The following is a 23386-nucleotide window of genomic DNA, read 5'->3' on the forward strand; positions in this document are numbered from 1 at the left end:
AATGGGATGTTATATTTGTCTTTAGCATCCCATATAGCCCTACTATAGGACTTGCTCTTAACATCCATCACCGTCCTTTTTCTTGGTCGTCCACTCGTCCTACATAGTCATATAATTTTTGTGTCACGTCAAATTTAAATATCAGGCCAGCCCACATCACATATGAGCATTTTGAATTTTGAACTTTGGGACGGCCCATCCCAGAACTTGTTGACACCTCTAAGTCCAACTACCGACTAAAAATTACTTTTCCAAACTCCCCAATATCTTGAAATGCTTAAATTGCCAAAACCAACGCTTCGTCCTTTACTTTCCTTGTCTCTCTGCCTAACCATTTGAGATCTACTTGCTTTTAATCTCTTCATCTTGTTCTTGTATACTTAGTATTAGTGGTTGCAAAAGAAAAAAAGAGAGAGGATGGCAAATTGGGGGCCAGTGATAATAGCAGTGGTGTTGTTTGTGCTGCTACAACCAGGACTACTGTTTCAGCTTCCCGGGAAAGGAAGGGTGGTGGAGTTTGGTAACATGCAGACAAGTGTGGCGTCGATTGTAGTTCACTGTATCATTTTCTTTGGGCTTATTACTATCTTTCTTATTGCCATAGGTGTTCACATCTACACTGGATAGTGTAAAAAAGGTTTCTTCTTCACTTGATGAGTACTGAAATGGATTTTATGTAATTTGCTTGTTCAAAGTTGAGGAAGTGATGGGATGAAAGTTTGTGTTTGTTTAATTTGGTGTTTTTAGGTGCTTACTGTAAATTTGATGTTCTACTGAACTCAAGATCATTTTGTATTAATTTTGTTTACTTTTATTTTTTTGTGCTATAAGAGTAATTTGATTCATAACTAATAAGAAATCACCTGTCAATTTGGCAAATGATTTTCTAACCAATGGAATTAAATAAAGCAAGTGATTGGAGGTGTGAAGGTTAGAACTCCCAAGTAAATGCAGGGCACTGGATAACAACCTGCCCAACAGAGAATTTGCAAGCAACATACTGGAAATGTGCAGCTTAATTATATGCTCAATAGGGGTTTCTTTGCACTGAGAGCTGGCTGTGGTAGCTGAAGGTCATCTGGTGGCAATGGAGATTGTAGAGAAAAAGGACTCTCTTTGACGAACAACATGTTAGGCGCGTGCGCGCTCGACTTTTGCCTGGTGAAGGGCGCGCCTGTGCTTCACCATATTCACAGCAGCCTTCGACCGTTTCGGTCCAGTATAAAAAGAAAAAAAAAAATCTAAAAACTTAACCTTTCTTTATGAGAGGAATCTCTTGTGTGAGGGAATTTTTTCTTTGTGAGATAGTTGGAATCTAACCAAAACCAAGAAAGAGAGTAATTGTAATAGGGCAATTTTTAGTGAGTTGAGTGTTCATTCTTTGTGAGTGAATTGAGAGCTCTTGTAATCTGTTACTCTTGATATCTAGTAAAGTTTGGAACTCGCAGTGTAGACGTAGACAAATTGCTGAACCACGATATATCTCGTCTTGTAGTTTGTTTTTATTTTACATTAATTGTTTTACTTTGTATGCTTGTTTAATTGACATTGAGAAGTGTTGGGATAGTACTTTGAGGGTATTGAAGTCTTGTCTAGAGAGAATTATCAATTCTTGTGTAGGGTTGATCTATTTGTAGTGGATAACGTTGTTTCCGCATTGATTTATTCACAACAATTGGTATTAGAGCGGGGTATACGACCTACGATTTTGAGTTTTGGTAAAGAATTATAGTACTCAAAATTTGCGTAGACAAGGTGTTCGATAAAATTCCTGAGTGAGATATATTTTTTTGGTTATTGTGTGTGACTTAAAAAAAAATACTCCCAAAATGTCAAATGCTAGATTTAAAGTAGAGAAGTTTGATAAATAAACAAAAGAAAAGACGGTGAGGGTGATGTCGATGAGATGACTTCCACAAGCAAGTGGAAGGGTAATTCGAATAAGCCTTTAAAACATGTACGGTGCTACAATTGTAAAGAAAAGGGGTATTATTTATGTGATTGCCCTAACCCGAAAAAGAGTAACAAGATGAGTGGTAAGTTTAAGAATGAGGATATTAATGAAGCAAGTCTTGCTTCCGACTTCGATGGGGATGATGTAAGTCTTTCAGTGTCTACACAAGACGACCACATGATCGAAAAGTGGATTCTTAATTCTAGGTGTTCCTACCACATGTGTCCAAATAGGAAGTGGTTTGCTACATATGAGAACTTGAGTGGAGGTTCCTTTTTTATGGGTAATGATGTTGCTTGTAAGACGGTAGGAATTGAAACTATACGAGTCAAGATGCATGATAGTGTAGTGAGGACTTTAACCGATGTAATCGAGGCATATTCCTAAGCTAAAGAAGAACCTTATTTCTCTTGGTACTTTAGATTCCAAAAGCCACAAGTTTGTGGAAATGGTGGAATCCTAAAGATCCTTAGTAGCTCTTTAGTCATTATGAAGGGAAAGACATGGAAACTTGTATACTTTGTTGGGTAGTACAGTGATAGGCGATGTAGTAGTGGGTACATATGGTGATGATTCTGAGTGCACAAAATTGTGACATATGAGCCAAAAGGGATTGTCTGAGTTGTGCAAGCGAGGGCTACTGAAAGACTTGGAGAAACCAAGTATGGAATTCTGAGAGCATTGTGTTTATGGCAAGTAGTGCAGAGTCAAGTTCGGTACAAGCAAGCACAAGACGAGAGGCATCCTGGATTATGTGCATACGGATGTTTGGGGACCCTCTAGGGTGGTTTCTAAGGGAGGTAACCGGTATTATGTCTCTTTCATCGATGATTATACACGCTATTTGTGGGTATATATCTTGAAGTTCAAGGATAAAGTTTTCGAGACATTTAAAAGGTGGAAAGCAATAGTTGAGAAACACACAGGAAGAAAGGTGAAGACTTTTAGGTCTGATAATGGTACTGAGTGTACCTATGGTCCTTTCAAGGAGTTAAATGGCGCTAACATTGCAAAACACCGACGATGATAGGCACGCCGCTAAAGAGAATGGGTTAGCGCGAAAAGAATGAATCGCACGTTGCTTGAGAAAGCTAGGTGTTTGCTTTCCAATGCCAATCTTGGCAAAGAGTTCTGGGCAGATGCAGTGGCCATGACATGTTACTTGTATAATAGATCACCAATTCCGGTGATAGACTGCAAGACACCTTATGAGGTGTGGACAGAGAAACCAGCTGATTATGATCTTTGCGCGTGTTTGGATCTAGTGCTTACTACCCTATGAAGGATAGTAAGCTTGATCCTAAAGCTAAGAAAGCTATATTCTTGGGCTATGCAAAGGGAGAAAAGATATACGGATTGTGGTGTCTTGAGAACCATAAGTTCCTGGTCAGCAGTGAGGTTACCATTGATGAGACTTCGGTGCTATATTTTAGCAGACCGGAGAAGACTGGAAATAGTGGTGATTCTATAGAATCTCAAGTGATTGAGATGGAAGCGTCAGAGGATGCTATAGAGAGTGAGGTTCTTAATGAAAGAGCTATTCAACAAGATGTAGAGCTACAACAACCTGAGCAGCAAGCTTTGGCTAGATCAAAGCCAAAGAGAAGTGTGAAACAAGTTACGAAGTATGGGCATGATAAGCCAGTGAAGCATTGTGGTCAACCGGACTCGGTTGCCTACGCACTGAATATCGAGAGTGATGAACCAAACGACTTCGAAGAAGTTGTTAGAGATGGTCATTGCAAAGATTGGTCGGTGGATATGCATGAAATGGTGGAGGCTCATGAGAAGTTTTGTACTTGAGAATTTGTTTCATTGCCTACGGGCAAAAGGGTTTTGGGTTGTAGAAGGTTCTCTGTGGAGTTGATTTCCAACATTGGTTGGAGGTACTCCACAAATGGTGGAGGCTCATGCATTGTTGATTGATGCCTTTCGTAGGCAAGTCCCTTCGTGGGCGTAATTGCTCTTTGTGAGCATGACTCTCTGTGAAGATAGCTCTTTGTGGGCATGACATGCTCTTCGTGGGCATGACTCTTTATGGGTGGCTCTTCGTGAGCAAGACACTCTTTGTGGGTGGCTCTTTGAGAGCATGACACTTTTTATGGGTGGCTCTTTGTGGGCAAGATCTTTTGGGGCAGTTGACAGTGAGTTCGAGATGTGGTTTGAATACTAGTGATTCTTGGTGGATAGTGAATAGTGTTCGGCTCGGTTTTATCTGTTAAAACCTCACCGAGGTGGAGAATGTAGAGAAAAATAACTCTCTTTGACAAACAACATGTTAGGCGCGTGCGCTCTCCAAGTTTGCCTGACCAAGGGCGCGCCCGTGCTCCACCATATTTGAGACGAACAGTATGTTAGGCGCGTGCGCGCTCGACTTTTGTCGGGCCAAGGGCGCACCCGCGCTCCACCGTATTCACAACAGCTTTCAACCGTTTCGGTCCAGTATAAAAAGAAAAAAAAATCTAAAAACTTAACCTTTCTTTATGAGAGGAACCTCCTGTGTGAGAGGGAACTTTTTCTTTGTGAGATAGTTGGAACCTAACCAAAACCAAGAAAGAGAGTGATTGTAAGAGAGCAATTCTTAGTGAGTTGAATGTTCATTCTTTAAGTGAATTGAGAGCTCTTGTAATCTGTTACTCTGGACATCTAGTAAAGCTTGAAACTCGTAGTGTAGACGTAGGCAAATTGCCGAACCACGATATATCTCGTCTTGTGGGTTGTTATTCTTTTACATTAATTGTTTTACTTTGTATGCTTGTTTAATTGACATTGAGAAGTGTTGGGATAGTACTTGGAGGGTGTTGAAGTCTTGTTTAGAGAGAAGGATCAATCTTTGTGTAGGGTTGATCTATTTGTAGTGGATAACGTTGTTTCTGCATTGATTTATTCACAACAAAGATGGAAGGCATGTATGATGTATCGTGTTGTTCAAGTGATACAAAACTTGCTGTGGATGATGTCCTTGGTACGTGCTCGCCTTCATGGAGATGCACTCCGATTGTTAATAAAATACTTCATGCAAGGGACAGATTCAGCCATATAACTTCCTAGCATAGCTATAGACAGACCAACATAGTCCCGCCCTCCCGGACCTTATAGCTAGACAAGGAACACTCCGTCAGGGATCTAGTATATGTTGTAATCTTCTACCGGAGGAAATGAGTGATCTTGTGATTCAGGATGCTGTTGGAACTTTGTACTATAGGATGTAATCTCAACCAAGTGAGTGTATTTTTATTTTATGCAAATATGCAACAAGACTTGAGGTTATTATTTGCATTCGTATTTGAAAACAACACCATAAAAGCTGTCAATGGAAATCCCACATGGTAAAGCTGATAAAAGCTAAAATCATTTCCCAATTAAAAATAATGGAAGAAAACAATATTTTCTCAACTAAACCCATAATCCCTAAAGGGAGAGCACCTCACTTTCTCTAGCAAGGAAATTTCAAGATATCTACTCAGTCGTCTGGTAACACATTTACATTTTCTAACACAACAGTGGGAAGATTACTACAGTTCTGGCTAGTCTTTGGTATCACAATAGTTGAGGAATGGTGTTCTACTTTGAACTTCTTGCACCGGTCGCCAGGTGAGAGTGACGAAGAGCACCAACAACAGCAGCGTCCATGGACGATTTTCTTAATAATGCCATGCTGCAGCAGTGGAAGTCCAAGTCAGTATTTTACTTTAATGTTAGTAAAAGAAACAAAGCAATGAAAATGTTTATAACCAGTGACAGAAATTCATGAGGCTATAAAAAAAACAAAAAAGGTTCAAGATCACATACTTAATCCTACCTAAGCCTCATACTCTCATTCAATCCAATGGTACACAATCCAAGCATCATGAGAGTTCTGCCTGAAAGCCTTAGCCATTAACCATTAACCCCCAAAATATAAAGAGATGTATACATATCATCCGGGAAAGTGATTGTCTGTACACAAACACGAGCTCCAAAATATTATCCAAGTACATAATGAGTGCTCAAAAGATTTGGATGCAAATTCCGGAAACGAGAGTATGACTAGCCAATTTTTGAAAGCTAGGTCAAAGATACAGGTACCAATAGCTGGAAATCACTGGGCAAACAACTGATTTGAACTGCTATCGTTTTTGTGAACAGAAGGTGTCTAACATGTACTGCACTATAAAATTACACATAAATCTTGGTATGAGTATGATCCTCCATTCGCGCTAGTGACAAAAACTATAATGCTACAAATGGGTAACTACTTTAGATATGATATTTTGTGACTACATTCTAATGAGAAATCTTAAAAATAAAACCTACAAAATGAACTAAATACCCATTGACACCTGATGACGAGATATGACATTTCGATCAAAATCAACCTACAATTCTAAAGGAAACCAAGCTTGGAAAATCAACTTCAACTAGAGACACAACATATATGGATATGTATAGTACAAAGGATCGTTGCAGCTAGCATAGCATATACACTAATTGATCATATTCTGACTTAACTGCCTTTGTCAAGAAACAGAACAACAAAGCTAAAATTTGCTCAACTAAAGGCATATCAGGGGAGGCATGCCAGTCCGACATGGTAATGGAGAGAGCTATCTCTTTTGTTGCACTTAACCAGAGAGAATATATGTATTAGTGAGGAATATGGGAGACAAGTGGTACGAACCCAGTAAATAAAACATCTGCCAGGTCCTTTGGCGAGAAATTGCTATTTGAGCTCCAAAATTCATCTAAAAGAAAGTCCACCTTTTGGTAACTTATTTATAATCATGTCAGAAATAATCTACAGTCTCTGAATAGGAGAAGTCTATATCTGAGATCAAGAAGTAACAAGGGTCCTTTTAGGGCTGAGCTCTTATGCTTGAACGAGCTACTTTATTGAAAGATTGTGTCTTAAAACTCAGATTAACAAAGCAGTCGTTCAATTTCATGCTGGGGCACAAATGTGGGAATAAATCTAACAAATCAAACACATAATTTATCTTTCAATAACGGGAATAAAGTCAACTTGCATTAGACAGATTATCCCCAGTAGTGCAGGACCAAGCGGTGCCAACCTCAGGAAACGAGTACATAAATGACAACTGGTTTTCAGTTTCAAAGTTGAAGCATTTCACAACTCTCGTCGACTAAGATATTTTATGACCAACAATAGGTACGAATATCAGTAAGGGAAACATGGATACAACTTTTCAATGCTTATTATTATTTTGTTGGAGTTACAGATACAATCACAACTTTTATGCAATATAATATCTAATAGACAAAAGAACAAGGTGCGTAATGTTGTTTTTGGCAATTTATGCATTTCAGGTATTGAGGATGCTAGCAAACAAATAATAATAATAATAATAATAATAATAATAAAAGGATATGGGGATTGTGGAGTGGGTTGGGAGTTTGGATAACTTACTGCTGGAATAGTCGATAGATAAAACATGGCTGCTTCTTGGATGGACTTAGAGGTATCAACAATATGAGGGTTGGGCCGTCTTAACACTCATAATGTTGTTGGCCGGCTTAATATTTAATCTTAAAATGTGATTGTAACTCCAACAAAGATAATCTCAAAACAAAATCATGGTATTAACGTACTACAAAGGAATTCTCGTGACCATGTCCATAGTTTTAGAGAAATTAAGTTGTATCTCTGTTCTCGTCAACTAAAATCTAAGATGACCAGAGATAGGTATGAGTACAAATAACCTTAAGGCAAACGAGTATACTGTCAGTTATGATCTTATGATCTGATAAAATAATAATAATAATAATAATCATACTGTCAGGTATGAGCTTAAGCTAGCAATGCTGCATAGCGGTTGTGAATTTCCGGAAGGAACTGTCAGTCACATTCCCGCTATTGCTTCGGATCTTCGCCCTCTCCATATCAACTTCTCCGGTAAAAACTTTCCCATTCCAAACCGTTTAAAGACATTAAACTGTTGATCTAGTCACCATGACTTTCACAACAACATTTCAACAAAACTGGAATCAGAACATCACGGGCTCCCACGCTTTCAAACGAACTACAAACCTAATCTCCAACCGTTCCTCAAAAGATGCATCAACCCAATTATTATGGAAATCTTTCACATTAAAGAATAGACTCAATGCCCTAAAACATGAAAATTGCTTGCACCTCCATACACTATGGAAATGGAGCAAAAAAAGAACTCACTATTACCTATTTCGTTGACTAAAAATTGAGAAAAATTGGTGGGTCCAAAAGCGTTATATCCACAAATATTAGAGAAACTGCTGCTACACTAAATTCTTCCACACAAACGTGATTGTCCACCATCAGGATAAAATTCACTCTGTTCTAAACTGATCACCAACAAAATAGAAATTTTACTACCATTTTCAATTGTCCTGCACTGACACACATAGGAATAATAACACCATCAAACATTATATTCCTATTCCACCTATTTTCTCAGATCAATCTTAAGCTCAATAGTATTGCCTCAGCTCAGGAAACGAAATCTGCTCTGTGGGAGATTGGAACCTCAAAAGCTCCTGTGCCAACCAGGCATTAATCGAGGTTCTTTTTGGGTTCCTATGGTGATACTAAGAGAGTACACTTTGTGAACTGGCATTCATGCACTCTCCCGTTACACCTAGGAGGGCTAGGTATACACAACTCTGAATAATCCAAGATCGCTAATCTATGTAGAATTGCGTGGTGAGTTCTTAATCAATTCACCTCTCTCTGGGCTATCCTTCTAACAGCTAAATATGGCCGAGGTAATTCCTTTCTTAGTATTCAACTCAAACATGGGATTTTACAGGGCTTACTATAAGTTGTGATACCATCAAACCACAACTTCGATGGTTAACTAACTAAGGTACTCATGTCCTCTTTCTGTTAAATAAATGGCTCCTATATATACCTCACCTACATGTCCCGATTCCCCTGTACCCATCGCCCTCCCCACTGCAAAATTAAAGCCAATTTCTTTCTCGACTTGGACAAATTCTGCTGGAATGTGAAGCTTTTAAACCGTACCTGCCACATCACTTTTTGGACATTTCCACATTTACAACCTTGCTCAATCTAAACTCAAAACATTAACAAATCAAACGGGAGAACAATCCTGTAGGAGTGCTTCCCTTTAAAAATCTTTACCAAGCTCTAATACCAAACAAAACACCCCAAAGCCAAACTTATGGAATCCATACGGAAACCAATTGTTGGACCACCCAAATAGAAATTCTCGGCGCACCAACAAAGTTCTAAATCACAGAATCAAAAGACAAAACCCCAATTGTCCTTATTGGAATGAACCAAAAACCATTAAGTACTTGCTCTGGAATTGCAATTACTCTCAACAAGATTGGCATCAAACGCATGTACCAACACAAACAGATTTCACCTCAAATCATGTGCCCCAATCTATCAATGTCTTATCAACTAACATTAATGAGATGGCCACGTACACAAACACACACAAAAACAAGCAAATCCAAGATTACAAATATCACAAACAATCATAAAAAAAAATGGGCAGTGGAATAAGCAAACAACATACCAGGTATCTCTTTGGGTGAAGAAGCAGGTGGACATAAAAGAGCACGACCCAATCCAGACAAAGTAGAAACAACTCCAACAAAGTAAAAAAGAATCACCAAACCAAGAACCCAAGGCATCAATAACAACCCAATCATAAACGTAACTGACCCACACAACATCAAAGTCAACGAAACACCAAGAAGCAACGAGGCAAATTCTGCAGCAGAAACTTGTTTCGATAACGTACGATGACTTGAACTTGGGATTGTATTATTATTAAGTGGTGGGCTACCAAGAATGTTTAGTACTAAAGTACATAGTTCGTTGAATGCCTTATTAGTTTGTTGTTCATTTTGCCATACTCTCATCATCTTGTTGAAACAAATATGAGAATCAAGAAACAGAAAAAATGAGAAAGGTGGTGAAGTAAACTAAATATAGGAATTTTTTGTTTTTCCGAAAATCGAGGTGATTGGATAAACTTTGTTGAGAAGGATGGATAAAGTTTGTGATTCTATCTGTTTGTCCGTGTGGACGCTTTTTCAGAACCTTTTTTTGTCAACCAATCTTGTACTACTGGAGATCTTAGTTTGTAATGATTTTGTTGAGCAACACGTGGGGATGTTGTTTACTTTAAGGCAATTTAATGTTTTTGTGCTTCTAGAAGAGAGGGTTGGTTAGAAGCAACTACTTGTAAATGATTGGTTAGAAGCAACCCCATTAAACTGCCACAGTGTGCAAGGAATAATCTGGTTGTCTTGTTTAGTTTGGTCAGTCCTTGCTTGTTTAATTAGTTTACTCAGTCTTTAATTGTTTAATTTGATAGTTACTGTTTTATATATTCTTTTGTTTTTGAATGAGATTAGTAACTTTTTAATGGTGACGGGATTTGAGTCTCAGATTTCTGATATCATCACCCAAAAATACACTCGGTCTTTGAGTTCCCTACTCTTTAGAATGATAACTCGATGCTACGTTCTCACCAGAAAATAAAGGCAAGTGCTTGAACTTCACAAGAAACTTTGCCCACACTATCAGAAGTTATAGACTAAACTTTGAAAAACGTACACAATTACTGCAACTGATGCCGCCACAACTATGGAAAGTAACACCATCTTGGCTGGAGAAAGTAACACTGGATTAAGTTTTTATTCAACAAAACTATGGATCATTACAAATAAAAAAAACCACAAGAGTCTTTTAAAACAAAGTCTCCATTGTTAAAAGTGCAAGCAAGCAACAAACAACGATATACATTGTTCCCACAATAAAGGGGTTTTCAGGGGAAGTAAGTTAAACTGATGGACGATTTGTCAAAATAGGAAGACAAAGCTGAAGCGCCTTACACAACCAGGGCATACATACCGCAGATGAGCTCCTACTGTCAAGCTAACCATCCTTGCATATAATTATTCAAGCTTGGCCCGGCTTGTGCAACAGTTATTTGTTCATTCTGATATCTGCAAGTAAGAGTTTTGAAGCTTAAAGTCAGCTGGATTTGGGCTTTTTCTATATTACTTCTGGAACATTATCACATTTTCACGGGTAGTTGTGTGTAAGGATTTGGCCCATTGATTTTAAGTTGAATTGCTTGTTGCCTTTGTTGGTTAGGGATGGACCGATCATATTGGCCAGCGTTTAGTTCAAGCCAAGCCCAAATTACTGTCGGGCCTGAAAGTTTAAACATGCCCAACCCAGGTGTGACTCAGCCAAACCCACACTCAACTTGAGCAATGACACAGGCAGATTGAAGAATTGGTGGTAAGAAAATCCTGTCAATTTATGCCACTCTCTGGACACATTCTAGGACCTTATCATGGTTGAACAGTTTTTTTTTTTTTAGCAATTAGAGGATTTTGAAGTTTCAAGATGCCTACTTGAATGTAAGTGAAGGTTATTAATTAAGATGATAAAGGACAAACCCAATTTGTAGTGTGGGTTCACATTGCAGAGGGTGGAAGAACCCTTCGGCTTGCGCTTGTGCCTGCTGTCGACCATAGCTCATGCCATGCACATTTGGATCCCATTGTTGCTGATTTGCTTGGCTTCCTTCCTCCAACTATTCATTAAACGAGCTTAATGTAAGAGATTACATTTACCTTCAAGTATTAATAATTTGACGACAAAAAATTGTACAAGCCAAACAAGAATTTAGGTTATTGGCGCTTAAAACTTGGGCAAGCTATGGTCCTAAGAGCATAATTTCTACTAGAAAGATATGGTAATCCAATGATCTTACATAAGCGCTAAAAATAGTAAGATTAAATCCTACGTACCCTTCTTCTCATAGTCTTGTTTGCTTCGCTAAGCATTTGTTCCTGCAAACAAGAATTGGATAACAAAAGTTTGTGGGGAACATGGAAAAAAGAAACTCTAAATAGATAGGTTTAGCATCACTGTTGATGTAGTACCCTTCGCTGAAGATCAGTGAGTTGATCTAGCATGTACTGGGTCTGCGCAAGAACCAAAATCAATACGTACGTTAGAGAGACACTCAACACTAAATGTGAAATTTAAGACCACCGTCTCTCAAATCTAATTTGCTTCAATTAACGTCAATCACAATTTTATAGTTACCCGAGTTGATCTAATTTGCTTCAATGACGTGTCCAGCTGCCTCTCAAGTGCCTCCAGCTCCTTTCCGCTTAAAGGTCCCAAATCTTCACCCAAAAGGTTCCTAAGATGATCATATGTAAACAGGTCATGTCATAATTAATTGTGTTATATTTGCTCAACTATTTCTCATACAAAACAGATTAATTACGCCGTTGTTGAGGAATCTAACCTTTGTGAACGCTGCAGCGCCTCGACTCGTGCTTTCAGTCTCAAATACTCTTGATGACTGCTATGCTCCTACAAGCAGAAGCAACAAAATAGTTATCAGTTCTCGTTTTTCTGTTTGATTTTTTTTCCATAGAAAGTGGAAACACCAAATATTTGGTAAGCTAAGTAGGGGGGAAATCTAATATCATTTGACCGAATTGGATTATCAGGACCAACAAATAAAGTAGTAGGCCCGCAGTCCAGTAATAAAGTTCCAAGTCTTTCGGACCTAATAAACCTAGAACCGCCTCACTAAACATAACCCTAAACCTCTTGTTACTGAGCTGTTTAAAAACAAAACGAAACTTGATCCCAAATTTTCAGTAAATATTATCATCGAATTAGTTGTGTAGTCAAAATATAAAACACAATCGTTGGTCTTTCCACAATCTCTCGTAAATATCTCTACCATGCTAAAATCCCTGAAATTTCTTAATCCATCTGTATTTCCTAAGCGGGTTGCCTTAATTAAGGCAGTTGCTAAATTCATTTTGTTAGAAAAGAGTTGTCAAATTAACATGAAATTTGACTTTCTTAAAACAAAACTTGAAACACTTTCCATTTTCACCACATGAGAATCTATTTTATTTGGATTTCCAAATTCTGAACCTCAAATCTCTGAAAGAAAATATTATATATCTTTCAATCTTCTCACATTGTTTCACCATAAAGGCCTTCATCTCCATCTCCCTACAAAATCCATTATTATTAGTTTCTCGTGTTCTTCAATGTAAGCAGCTTTCACTTTTGCTTCTCTTAAAACCAAGTTCAGGAAATCTGTTATAGCCGTTTAATAATACTCTTGATTGTTCATTGCTTTTGTTCAGGGAATCAATGGATGAAGAGTTGGCAAGTGTGGTTTCAAATACAAGAAAACATGCAAGGGCAGAAGGTTCAGAATCAAACAGTAGCAACAATCCATATCCACCAAATAAGCGTCAAAGACAAGACAACTCAGCTTCGTCATCTTCAAGATTCAAAGGTGTAGTTCCACAGCAAAACGGGCACTGGGGAGCACAGATTTATGCCAAGCATAAAAGAATATGGCTGGGCACGTTTAAATCAGAAAATGAGGCTGGCATGGCTTATGACAGTGCTGCAATAAAACTTAGAAGTGGGGATTCACATCGCAACTTTCCTCTGAACAATATTACCATTCAAGAACCCAAGTTTCAAGATTTACATAGTATAGAATCCGTATTGAACATGATCAAGGATGGGTCTTATAACTCTAAGTTCATGGATTTTGTGAGACATCAATCGCAGAAGACAGAATTAGTCGAGCACAACCTGGGTAAGGGAGTTACAGTCGATGGAGGAATTTTCTGTCACCAACTGTTTCAAAAGGAATTGACACCGAGCGACGTGGGGAAGCTAAACAGGCTTGTAATCCCAAAGAAACACGCTATCAAGTACTTTCCACATGTATCTGAAGGTACTTCAGAAGAAGTTGGAAGTGGGGTGGACGACGTGCAATTAGTTTTCTTTGACAGACAGAATAAATCTTGGAAGTTCCGGTACTGTTACTGGAAAAGTAGCCAAAGTTTTGTGTTTACAAGAGGTTGGAATAGATTTGTCAAGGAGAAGGATCTAAAAGCTAAGGATGTAATTACATTTTACAAGTGTGAGCAAAGAGACTTGTATAAAGAGCAGAAGGCCTTCTGCATGATTGATGTTGGTTATAATGTAATGGAAAACAACATTGGTTGTGTTAGGGGTTTCAATGGGTATGCTGGAAGAGATGTAGAGCTTCAACTTGGATTTGGAAAAGGATTCATGTCTAATTCAGTAAGAGAAGCAAAACAACTGGAGGAAGAAGAAACTGTTGTAAAGGGCTCTGCGCAACCGTTCGTAGAAGAGAAAAAGGGATTTCGGCTTTTTGGTGTACAAATCAGTAAATGAAGAGGAGATGGTAGCTGTTTTTACTTTTATTTCATCTATATCTTCATCTGAATGTGCTTAGGGTTTTAGCCTTGGCACAATAGTAACTGCTCCAGCATGGGCTCATATATATTTGTCAGTTGATAGCAGAAAACTTGTTTTTGGATATAAATTGCACATATCTTCGAAAATTCAACGAAAGTTCTTACTATGAAAAGATTTTGAAAACATCTTGGTGAATTTTTAGTAGGTATTTTTCTGGCATAAATGCATAATGAACAAACATGCATGTTTAGCTTAGGGGATAATAATCATCTCATCATTTGAAGTATTGGGCAGAAATATTAAGTACAATATTACCAAGTAACAATTAGAACATCTCTTAGAAAGCAGTGTTAACACATTGTGGATAGAAAGCCGCTAACATGTCATATTTATATTGAAGAAAGATTGGTTATCCAGCGGAACATGTCATATTTATAGTTAAAAGAGATTGGTTATCTAGCTGAGTTCACTCAAAGACACCATAAGCACACAACGAGGGGCAAAAAATCACCCTCGGCAACAAGGAATAATTAATAATACTATAGTCTGGAGATGCCAGTATGCCACAATATTAATTGCATGGATTAATTAGATATATAGCTAAATTACTTCATACTCAGCTCTGGCGATAACATTTATGATTTATTATATATAGTATTAGCGTTGTGGATTACATGTAACATTCATAATTTAAACAAGGTACCAGTCTTTAAGATATGAACCTTCTAAGAATGTTATACATATTTAGATGCGTTCTGCTCCTATAGCTATCCCAAAAATAACTATCTTTCAAATTCATCTCATAACCTAATTCTTAGTTCTTACTCACATTTCATTCACATAAGTGACTATTTAGCACTTAGCATTAAGTCGTAATCCTTACATTATATATATGGAAATGAAGCACTTAAAGATTGGTACATCTACATTGCATGTGTATATAATTACCATGATAAATCTTAATCACAAAAACACACAAAGCTCAAATTATTACAGTAATAGGTACCATATTCTACCAAACCTCATTCAAATGACCATCACAGCTCGATAGCCAAGGCCTAGAATACACAGAATGCACTTAAATAAGATCGACTTATTGACTTGCACTCCCTGTACTCTAACCTTATTATTTACTCTTTCACCTTTTCTTTCCTCTTTTCCAATGTTTTGTAAGTGACATTTAATACACAACTAGCATCTTAATTAAAGAGTAAAGACAGCCAACTAACCAAGATTAATGTGAATAAAAAATTAGAAAAAAATTTGGCAAAAAAAGGGGAGAAAGGAAACATCTATTTAAAATCCAGTAATTAAACTATAAGTCACACATAATTCATGTAAATAGGTCTCTATGGAATGAATGGTCAAGAGATAATGGACTACTGGTGAAGAAATTTTATCGCAGACTAAGGAATACAGAATTATATATACATATATCTAGAGGATGAACATATGGAGATAGTTTACCTGAGCTTCCCTTGCTGATACATTTGGCTCTGGTCCTCCATAGCTACATTTCTGGTACCTCTCAAGTGTTTTGAGCATGCTACAAATACAAAAAACATATTAAAATGGGAAAGAATGCTCCATATGCAAGTAAAATAAAAACAAAAAGCCTGATAAATAACTTCAAGAGTAATTCAATATTTATCCAATGGAAAAAAGACAACATCGTTACAAAATCATGTCAAGGGATACGAACATAACTAAAAAAAGGGATACGATCATATCTGAATAGTTTATACTACAACTTTCTCTATGAATTAGTGCATTAGGTTAAACTAAATTAGTGCATTAGATCAGTGCTGGTACAGGAATTAAATGGTATACACGTTGGGCTCAAGGCGGCAGAAGAAATTCATGTTAGGCAGGTTATCATCAACTCTAATTCTATGAGAGCAGTTAACACCATTTTAGGAAAGGAAGAAGTACGGTGGTACTGTGAGAATGAGATGCAAGGCATTCGAAGACTCATGCAAACATTCCATTCTGTAGAGGTACAACATATCTACAGAGAGAGCAATACGGCAGCTGATTATATAGCTAGAAGGTGTGACATGAGTGATCAATGTATTAAGTATAGTATGCCTCCACTAGATGAAAGATTGACTGTAATAGTGAAGGAGGATGCTAGAGGTGAGTTGTATCAAAGAGTTTAACATCAATGCAGATTGGGGTCTGCCGAACCCTAAAAGTTTCAAAAAAAAAGGTTAAACTAAATTTCGAACCTTTCATAGTACAAGTAGTCCTACATACAACTATTTTGTTTTGACATGTCTAGTTTTGTGTTAAGTGAAAAATAGCATAAATAGCTGAGAGAAGATTTCTGCTAATTTAGTATTTGGAATTAACATGTCAAGGTAAGTTTCTACACATTCTGTTGCTTGGCGTGCGCTCAAACATTTCTTCTGGTAAAAGCTTTTGTTTCGGCCTTAATGCACTAACTATGAACAGCTAGCATAACATATACATGCATCATGATAATCATCCAATGTATATAAAACTCTCCATGATATTTTCTGAATACAAGTACAAGCTAAGTAGAACCAGTAACCACAGCATTTTTTCTAAACAAAAAAATCTTATGCTTATAGAGTCCAAATAACATATATTTTTCCTAAATCATTCCCAGTTTCTTTAGAGCTTCTAGGCATATGTTAGAAACAACACAAATACTAGTTGGAATAAGTTTTCTAATAGTGACATTGAAATTTTTGTCAATGTTGAATAAGGCAGAACCGCAGAAATAGATTCACCTTCAAGCAAGGCAAATGCACCAAAGCTCTAAATCTTATCAATTGTCTATAGTACTACTACATACTTGTAACTTTGAAAATATCTGATTTGTTAATTTTATTATGAAAAGCTATATAAATTTTCTAATTGATTAAAACTGCTGGATTTTGTGATAACGCGATATTCAATTGTAAAGATACATAAATAGTACATTTCACCAAAACAAAAAAGTAACAAACGCAAATTAAAGTTCTTGTACATGTCAAATTCTGTGTTGATTATGATATTTAATTTTGATAAGAATTTGAATTTCAATATATGTTAGAGCAGCAAATATGTGTGGTAATGAGTTTCCTAAACAATTCTTGAACATAGGCATTAGTATGGGTAAAGGTCCTAATAATTTCACAATTTATGTTGCCCTCAAATCCAATTGATACAAAATAAAATTTTAGTACAAGCCAAACCATAATGTATATCATTGTATAAAACCGCAGATCGCCCCTCATCCTTGGCATCAATAGTACTACATAAATCTTCCTTTCAAATCATTTTGGATGAAAATAAAGAAAGTACAAAACTACTGAGTAACATACAGATCTTCAAAATCACCTTTATCTAACAATTGATTAAAGACAATAAAAGAAAATTAGACAAATTTGGTCACAAAAAAAGAGGATGGGATGGTAAGGCGGATTAAAATTGGAATTTAAATTTGACTGTTAGATTCTTTAATTTATACAGAAGAACACAAGAGCAAATTTTGGATAAGAGAAGATTTATACAAAAAAAAAATCTTTAATTTGCAGAAGAACTAGGATAGAGATGACATAATTACTTAATTAAACATAAGGATCAGAGCCCAAAAAACTTTTCCTTAAAACTTTCAAAACCTTTGTGAATTTCAGATCCAGATCTTTTAAGAGAGAGCTGAAAATCTTAAAAGAAGAAAAATATCTAGCTAGAAACCCTAAAATTTTGAATAGGTTATACATATTGATAATTACCTTCATCACAAACTCATAGAAGCCAAAAAAGATATAATCTAAAGAACAAATAGCTATTACACAGTATGAGATTCTATCCTAGAGAATTGTTCAAGTAACAATCTATACTATATATGACGATCAACTCAGATACTTCATCACTTAAACTATCCTAAAAAATCCTATCGATAAACAAATTGAAGTAATTCAATTAGAAAACCCTCAGAAGGCTCAATTGACAGTTGATTAAGAAAAACAAAGAAGAAACAAACAATTCTTTTGAAATTTTATTATTTTAAATATTAGAATAATCAAACATGAAAAAACCACACAGTACATAAGACCACACTCCAATATCCAGTCCATGTATACACACACTACTTGTCTTACATACAACCAAATAACCAATTAAAAATCTAAACTTTTTTTTCACAATTCTCACTTGGGCAGATCTACGCACAAGCTCACTAAAACAAAATTCTTCGAAAAAAAAAGGGGGGGAAGAAATAATTTCCGAAACCAACCACTGCACAAAAACAGTAGATATCTTTCCACAAAACATAACAGATCTAAGAAACAGAATCAAAACAAGTAAAAAAACAACACAAATAAAGCTTCTTTTTATAAAACTTTGTGATAAAGCAAGTTTGTTGTATGTGTATATATATATGTATATGTATACCTTGAGCTACTGCAAAACTCGTAGAGTTTTCCTCTATTAGAGAAGATAATAAGAGCAACTTCAGCATCACAAAGAACAGAAAGTTCATAAGCTTTCTTCAAAAGACCATTTCTACGTTTTGCAAATGTTACTTGTCTATTAATCTTGTTTTCAATTCTCTTCAACTCAACTCTTCCTCTACCCATCTTTCTTTCTTAAACAAGAGAGAAGTAAAACACCAAGAAAGCTGTTCTTGCTTTTCTATACTCTTGTTTCGTATTTATAGCTCAAACCTCAATATGATAAAATGAAACCAACTTTATTTTTTTCTCTCTCTTGATAAGACCTAGTGTTATTAAGCAAGTGGTGAAAAAAAGTTGATAGATATGTTTTGCAGTGAAAAATAAAGCCTTTTTTTTCTTTTGGTTTTTGGTTCTAGTTCGTTCAGTACGTACGAACAAGTTAAAGAGAGCATTCATTTATTATTATATTTATTTTTTGTTTACGTGTCGAGAGATAAAGTGCGTGTTGTCTGAAATTCGACCTGGCCAAGTTTTTGGGAAATCATGTGATGTAACCTTAAGATAAGTGAAGACATCGTATTATGTCAGATAACTTTTGAAAATAGTCCTTGTTCTTTTAGATATTTATTGAAAATATACTGTTTTATTGATTATTAGTGAATCTTTAGTTTATATTTAATACTAAAAAAATGCACAAAAATAAAAATAAAATTGTACTTTTTGAGTAGTGAATAGTCCTGTTCCAGTGAACGATTGATGGAAATGGTTCTACTTTTTTTATTATTATTATTATTTTTTTTTGATAAGGACTCTGAAGTACGTTTTTTTTTTAATCGATCTAGTGAGGTGCGACCTAAATATATGATGGGTTTTAGACGATTGTATCAGAAATACTCTTTTTGATCAAGTAATCTACAACCTGAATATCTGAAGGGACATGGGGTTAAAGATTGTATCATGTATCTTGTTGTTTATTTCACAAAGAGGATAAAATCATCTACCCAGACCAAATGGTTGGATTCTGTGTCTCGTTTTTTCTTGTAGATAAAAAAGATACATTCCCTCGATTCTTATTTTTATTTTATTTTACCATTGTTCTAAATTTTATAGTTTAAATTGGACAAAACAGATTGAATCATTCTTCTCCCTAAAGAATACATGCATTGAATGACATTGATGCTCAGCTCATGGGCAATGCCTAAAATCTTCTTCACTGAAAGACTTGTTCTATCCTATCTGTTGCGGACTAACAAATCAAAAACAATTTTTCCTGCATTCTTCTTGTGACAAATGTAATTGGAGACATGTTAAGGTATATATCAGTATAGATGTACATGATATTTAATTAGGCAACATTACATATGAGAAATATATTGTAGAAAGTTTGTAAATTATCGTATGTATTACTGTATTAGCAATATATTACAAACCAGATTTTCACCGTATGACAACTATTGTCTATTGTGCATTTGAGGGAGATACAATATGATCATGTCTTGCTGTACATCCCACTCCAAAGTGATGACAAGAAAGTGATATACTCATATCTCTTCAAATTGTTGTACTTTGTATTGGAGCACACTTTTGATGGAATTAGCATCATCTTTGATTGTCAATTTTAGTAATAGGACCAAAACCAAGGAACTATATATCAATGCCCTCAACGACTCCACACTCTTTGAACTAATTTCTTCCTTTGAGACCTATGCCCCAAAACATCAATCCAAAACCTGAAATTTTGGCAAAAGTTCCTAGTTTATAAGAATCTGGCGTTGAAAGACTTCATATTGCAAGATTGTTAGCCGAAATCTAAAAATAACAACATCCGTGTGGGACACCGGGACAGAAACATTCAAACATCTTGACCAATTGACAAAATCCTTCACTTAAACTGTATATCTCAAATTCAATCAAAATGTGAAGAAATTTGTCTGATATTTTACGAAATATTTTTATAACACTTTTGAAACCGTTAGATAAAAATCGAGAAATATATATATATATTCTCAAAAAAAAACATCCATAATTCAATTACATATCAATGAAAATTGAATAACGGAACATATAATTATCAAATGAATCAATATAACGGCTAATATTTCTCTTTTTAGTCGTTTATTTTAGGTAGTTGGGATGATGAGATCTTAAAAAATAAGAAAACTTATCTTATAACTGGTTATACAGGTCACAGGTTAATGACCTGACCCATTAGACTCGACAATTAATCGGGTCTACTAACGGATTAACATATGTGACCATAACCCAACTAATATGACGAGTTCGGTGGGTCAACCCTCAAATGACCCAAAAAAAAAATCCAACCCAAACCCGCTAAATTCGTGTCGGGTTAGGCCATTAGGGGTCGTGTACAAAACTGCCACCCCTATACGGGCATGTGAACACACAATGTGATACGGTCGATACTTGAATAATATCGTTAGTGAACTTTTTTATATGTGAAGGTTCTACTCAAGAATTTTTTAGAGTCCTATTACTAATGGACTCCATATTGTGTTGGGCAGACCCAAAAAAAAAAAACAATTATTACAAGTGTGTCATTGGTCCCAAAAAGTCCAAAAAATAATAATTATTACAAGTGTGCCATTGGTCTCAAAAAATTGAATTTGAAAACTCCAAACGTAAACGACCCGGCTAGGTCGTTCATTGTGCAAACCCAACGATGTGGCCACACCGTTTGGACTAAGTCTCAAACAGTGACACCGTTTGAGACTTAGTCCCAAACGACTTGGCCACATCGTTTGGGACTTAGTCCAAACGATGTGCCCATATCGGTCAAGAAACCAAAAAATAGAACTTTATATTTTTTCAAAGTTCAAATCCCAAACGGTGTGGCCATATCGTTGGGGACTTAGTCCAAACGGTGTAGCCACACCGTTTGGGATTTGAACTTTAAAAAAATATAAAGTTCTGTTTCTTGGCCTCTTGACCGGTGTGGGCACATCGTTTGAACTAAGTCCCAAACGGTGTGGTCACACCGGTTGGACTAAGTCCCCAACGATGTGGCTACACCGTTTGAACTAAGTTCAAACGGTGTAGCCACATCGTTGGGTTTGCACAATGAACGACCTAGCCGGGTCGTTTAGCTTGGGGTTTTCGAATTCAACTTTTTGGGACTAATGACACACTTGTAATAATTTTTTTTTTTTTTGGGTCTGCCTAACACAATATGGAGTCAGTCAATAACAAATACCATTTTTTATCATGCTGTGGTTTGTATTACAATTTACAAAGTGTAAAGTTTGAGTGACCAAAGAAAATTGTACAGTGGGCGTTGAAAGATATAGAACGTTCCTAAATTTGGAAACATAATTTCTCTTTTCCATCTATAAATTTGAACGAATAAAGATAACAAAATTGCAGCTTGTAAAAACAAACGGCTCCAACAAATAAATTAATAAATGCAACACCACTAGGTTACATTTCTGGGAAAGAATTGATTGTATATGAATCTTGAGTAATATTACAGGTAAAAAGTTGTACAAATACGGCATTGATGGATGACGTCTACAACTTGATATGGTCCTAGTAAGCTGGTACACAACCACTACACAAGGGAATGGACCCTTCACAACCTATGCTATCAAATGATCAATATCGGTCATTTCTAGGGGTGGAATTCGAGCTAATCGAGCCGAGTTTCACTAAGTTTGGCTCAACTCGTTTATTTAAACGAGCTTTAATATAGGCTCAAGCTTGGCTCATATATTATATGAACGAGTCCGAGCTGAGCTTAAATGAGCCGAGTTTGAGCCAAGCCCGAGTAGCTCGGCTATTTTACACTGTGATGATGGTATTTGAGCTTATTGAGCCCTGCTCGTTTATTAAGCGAGCTATAATATGGGCTCAAGCTTGGCTCATTTAGTTAAATGAACGAGCTTGAGCCAAGCTTAAACGAGCCAAGCCCAAGCTACTCAGCTCAAATTCCACCCCTAGTCATCTCGGCTGATTAATCGCGTATCGCTTGTAAACCAATTAGTTTTTACTGATTTTTTAATTTTTCTCGCTGAACCGATTTAATTATTAAATTGACCGATCAATTAATTGGGCTAGATGACTCATTTCTCGCTAAACCGAGAAAAAATGTTATTGAAAATAGTGGTTCCCCACCCAAAAAAATACGTAAAGTTAACAAATTGGATTCGTAAACCATATTAATAATAATATAACCTAATCAATACACAAAGCTAAGAGTTTACTTATTTTTCCCTCCTTAACAAAAGTTAAATATACATGCAAATTATTGTATTATCTCTCTAATATATATTATCGCTTCTCTCTCCTCTTATTCAATTTAAATTTAACTTAATCTTTGTGTTTGATATCTCTATAGTATTCCAAAATCGAGCTAGTTAGATGTGGTTATAAGAATTTGATATTTTTTGTTGTTTCTCAGATCACTATTAATTAATTATAAATATTTTGTATGATTATACTATTATATATTTTTAAAATGTCAAATATATATATCTGATATAACTGATTAAATTACCGATTAATGGCATATCGCTCCTCAACCGATTAGTTCCAAAAACTGATTTTAACTGCTTAGCTCACAACATCTCACATTGGCAGCCACTTTAACGTATAGTGGGTCAGTTACCCAGTCGACTGTTGGCAGTTGGCACCACACGTAAAACAATTTGGAAAAGTAAAAATACCCAAATAGGGTAACGAACGAACCATAAACTTCAATTAAGGCAAGGAATTTTTTTTTCCGCCAATTAGGGTAACCAACTTATAAGATTGGTC

The 23386-nt window shown here is 36.1% G+C and overlaps 4 protein-coding genes across 4 annotated transcripts; 2 read left to right on the forward strand and 2 right to left on the reverse strand.

Moving 5' to 3' along the window:
• The first annotated feature begins 203 nt into the window (after positions 1–203).
• Positions 204–814, forward strand: LOC147515154 (uncharacterized). The gene has a single exon (XM_086586258.1). The coding sequence runs from the start codon at positions 418–420 to the stop codon at positions 625–627; it is 210 nt and encodes a 69-aa protein (XP_086442384.1). The 5' UTR covers positions 204–417; the 3' UTR covers positions 628–814.
• A 4481-nt stretch (positions 815–5295) lies between these two features.
• Positions 5296–10034, reverse strand: LOC147515155 (uncharacterized). The gene is made up of 3 exons (XM_086586273.1): positions 9481–10034; positions 5757–5817; positions 5296–5612 (listed from the first exon to the last, which is right to left on the reverse strand). The coding sequence occupies exons 1-3, from the start codon at positions 9830–9832 to the stop codon at positions 5519–5521; spliced, it is 507 nt and encodes a 168-aa protein (XP_086442399.1). The 5' UTR covers positions 9833–10034; the 3' UTR covers positions 5296–5518.
• Positions 10035–10577: 543 nt separating this feature from the next.
• LOC147515156 (agamous-like MADS-box protein MADS4) lies at positions 10578–19030 on the reverse strand. Its single transcript, XM_086586268.1, has 8 exons — positions 18615–19030; positions 15678–15756; positions 12247–12314; positions 12039–12138; positions 11873–11914; positions 11738–11779; positions 11384–11520; positions 10578–10921 (listed from the first exon to the last, which is right to left on the reverse strand). Exons 1-8 carry the CDS (start codon positions 18797–18799, stop codon positions 10846–10848), a joined length of 729 nt encoding a protein of 242 aa, XP_086442394.1. The 5' UTR covers positions 18800–19030; the 3' UTR covers positions 10578–10845.
• Positions 12309–15664, forward strand: LOC147515157 (AP2/ERF and B3 domain-containing transcription factor At1g50680-like). Its single transcript, XM_086586263.1, has one exon. It carries the CDS (start codon positions 13119–13121, stop codon positions 14184–14186), a length of 1068 nt encoding a protein of 355 aa, XP_086442389.1. The 5' UTR covers positions 12309–13118; the 3' UTR covers positions 14187–15664.
• Positions 19031–23386: the final 4356 nt, after the last annotated feature.

The sequence above is a fragment of the Coptis chinensis genome, chromosome 2 (assembly GCF_015680905.1).
Source record: "Coptis chinensis isolate HL-2020 chromosome 2, ASM1568090v1, whole genome shotgun sequence".
Classification (NCBI taxonomy): Eukaryota; Viridiplantae; Streptophyta; class Magnoliopsida; order Ranunculales; family Ranunculaceae; genus Coptis; species Coptis chinensis.

Coding starts and splice junctions, on each gene's coding strand:
- LOC147515157 (XM_086586263.1), top strand. CDS start 13,119: ATGGATGAAGAGTTGGCAAGTGTGGTTTCAAATACAAGAAAACATGCA.
- LOC147515155 (XM_086586273.1), bottom strand. CDS start 9,832: ATGATGAGAGTATGGCAAAATGAACAACAAACTAATAAGGCATTCAAC. Junction 5,818..9,480: donor TTCACCCAAAGAGATACCTG/GTATGTTGTTTG, acceptor TAAGGCTTTCAG/GCAGAACTCTCATGATGCTT. Junction 5,613..5,756: donor AATGAGAGTATGAGGCTTAG/GTAGGATTAAGT, acceptor CCACTGCTGCAG/CATGGCATTATTAAGAAAAT.
- LOC147515154 (XM_086586258.1), top strand. CDS start 418: ATGGCAAATTGGGGGCCAGTGATAATAGCAGTGGTGTTGTTTGTGCTG.
- LOC147515156 (XM_086586268.1), bottom strand. CDS start 18,799: ATGGGTAGAGGAAGAGTTGAGTTGAAGAGAATTGAAAACAAGATTAAT. Junction 15,757..18,614: donor GAGTTTTGCAGTAGCTCAAG/GTATACATATAC, acceptor TTGTATTTGTAG/CATGCTCAAAACACTTGAGA. Junction 10,922..11,383: donor GAACCCACACTACAAATTGG/GTTTGTCCTTTA, acceptor TCTTACTTGCAG/ATATCAGAATGAACAAATAA.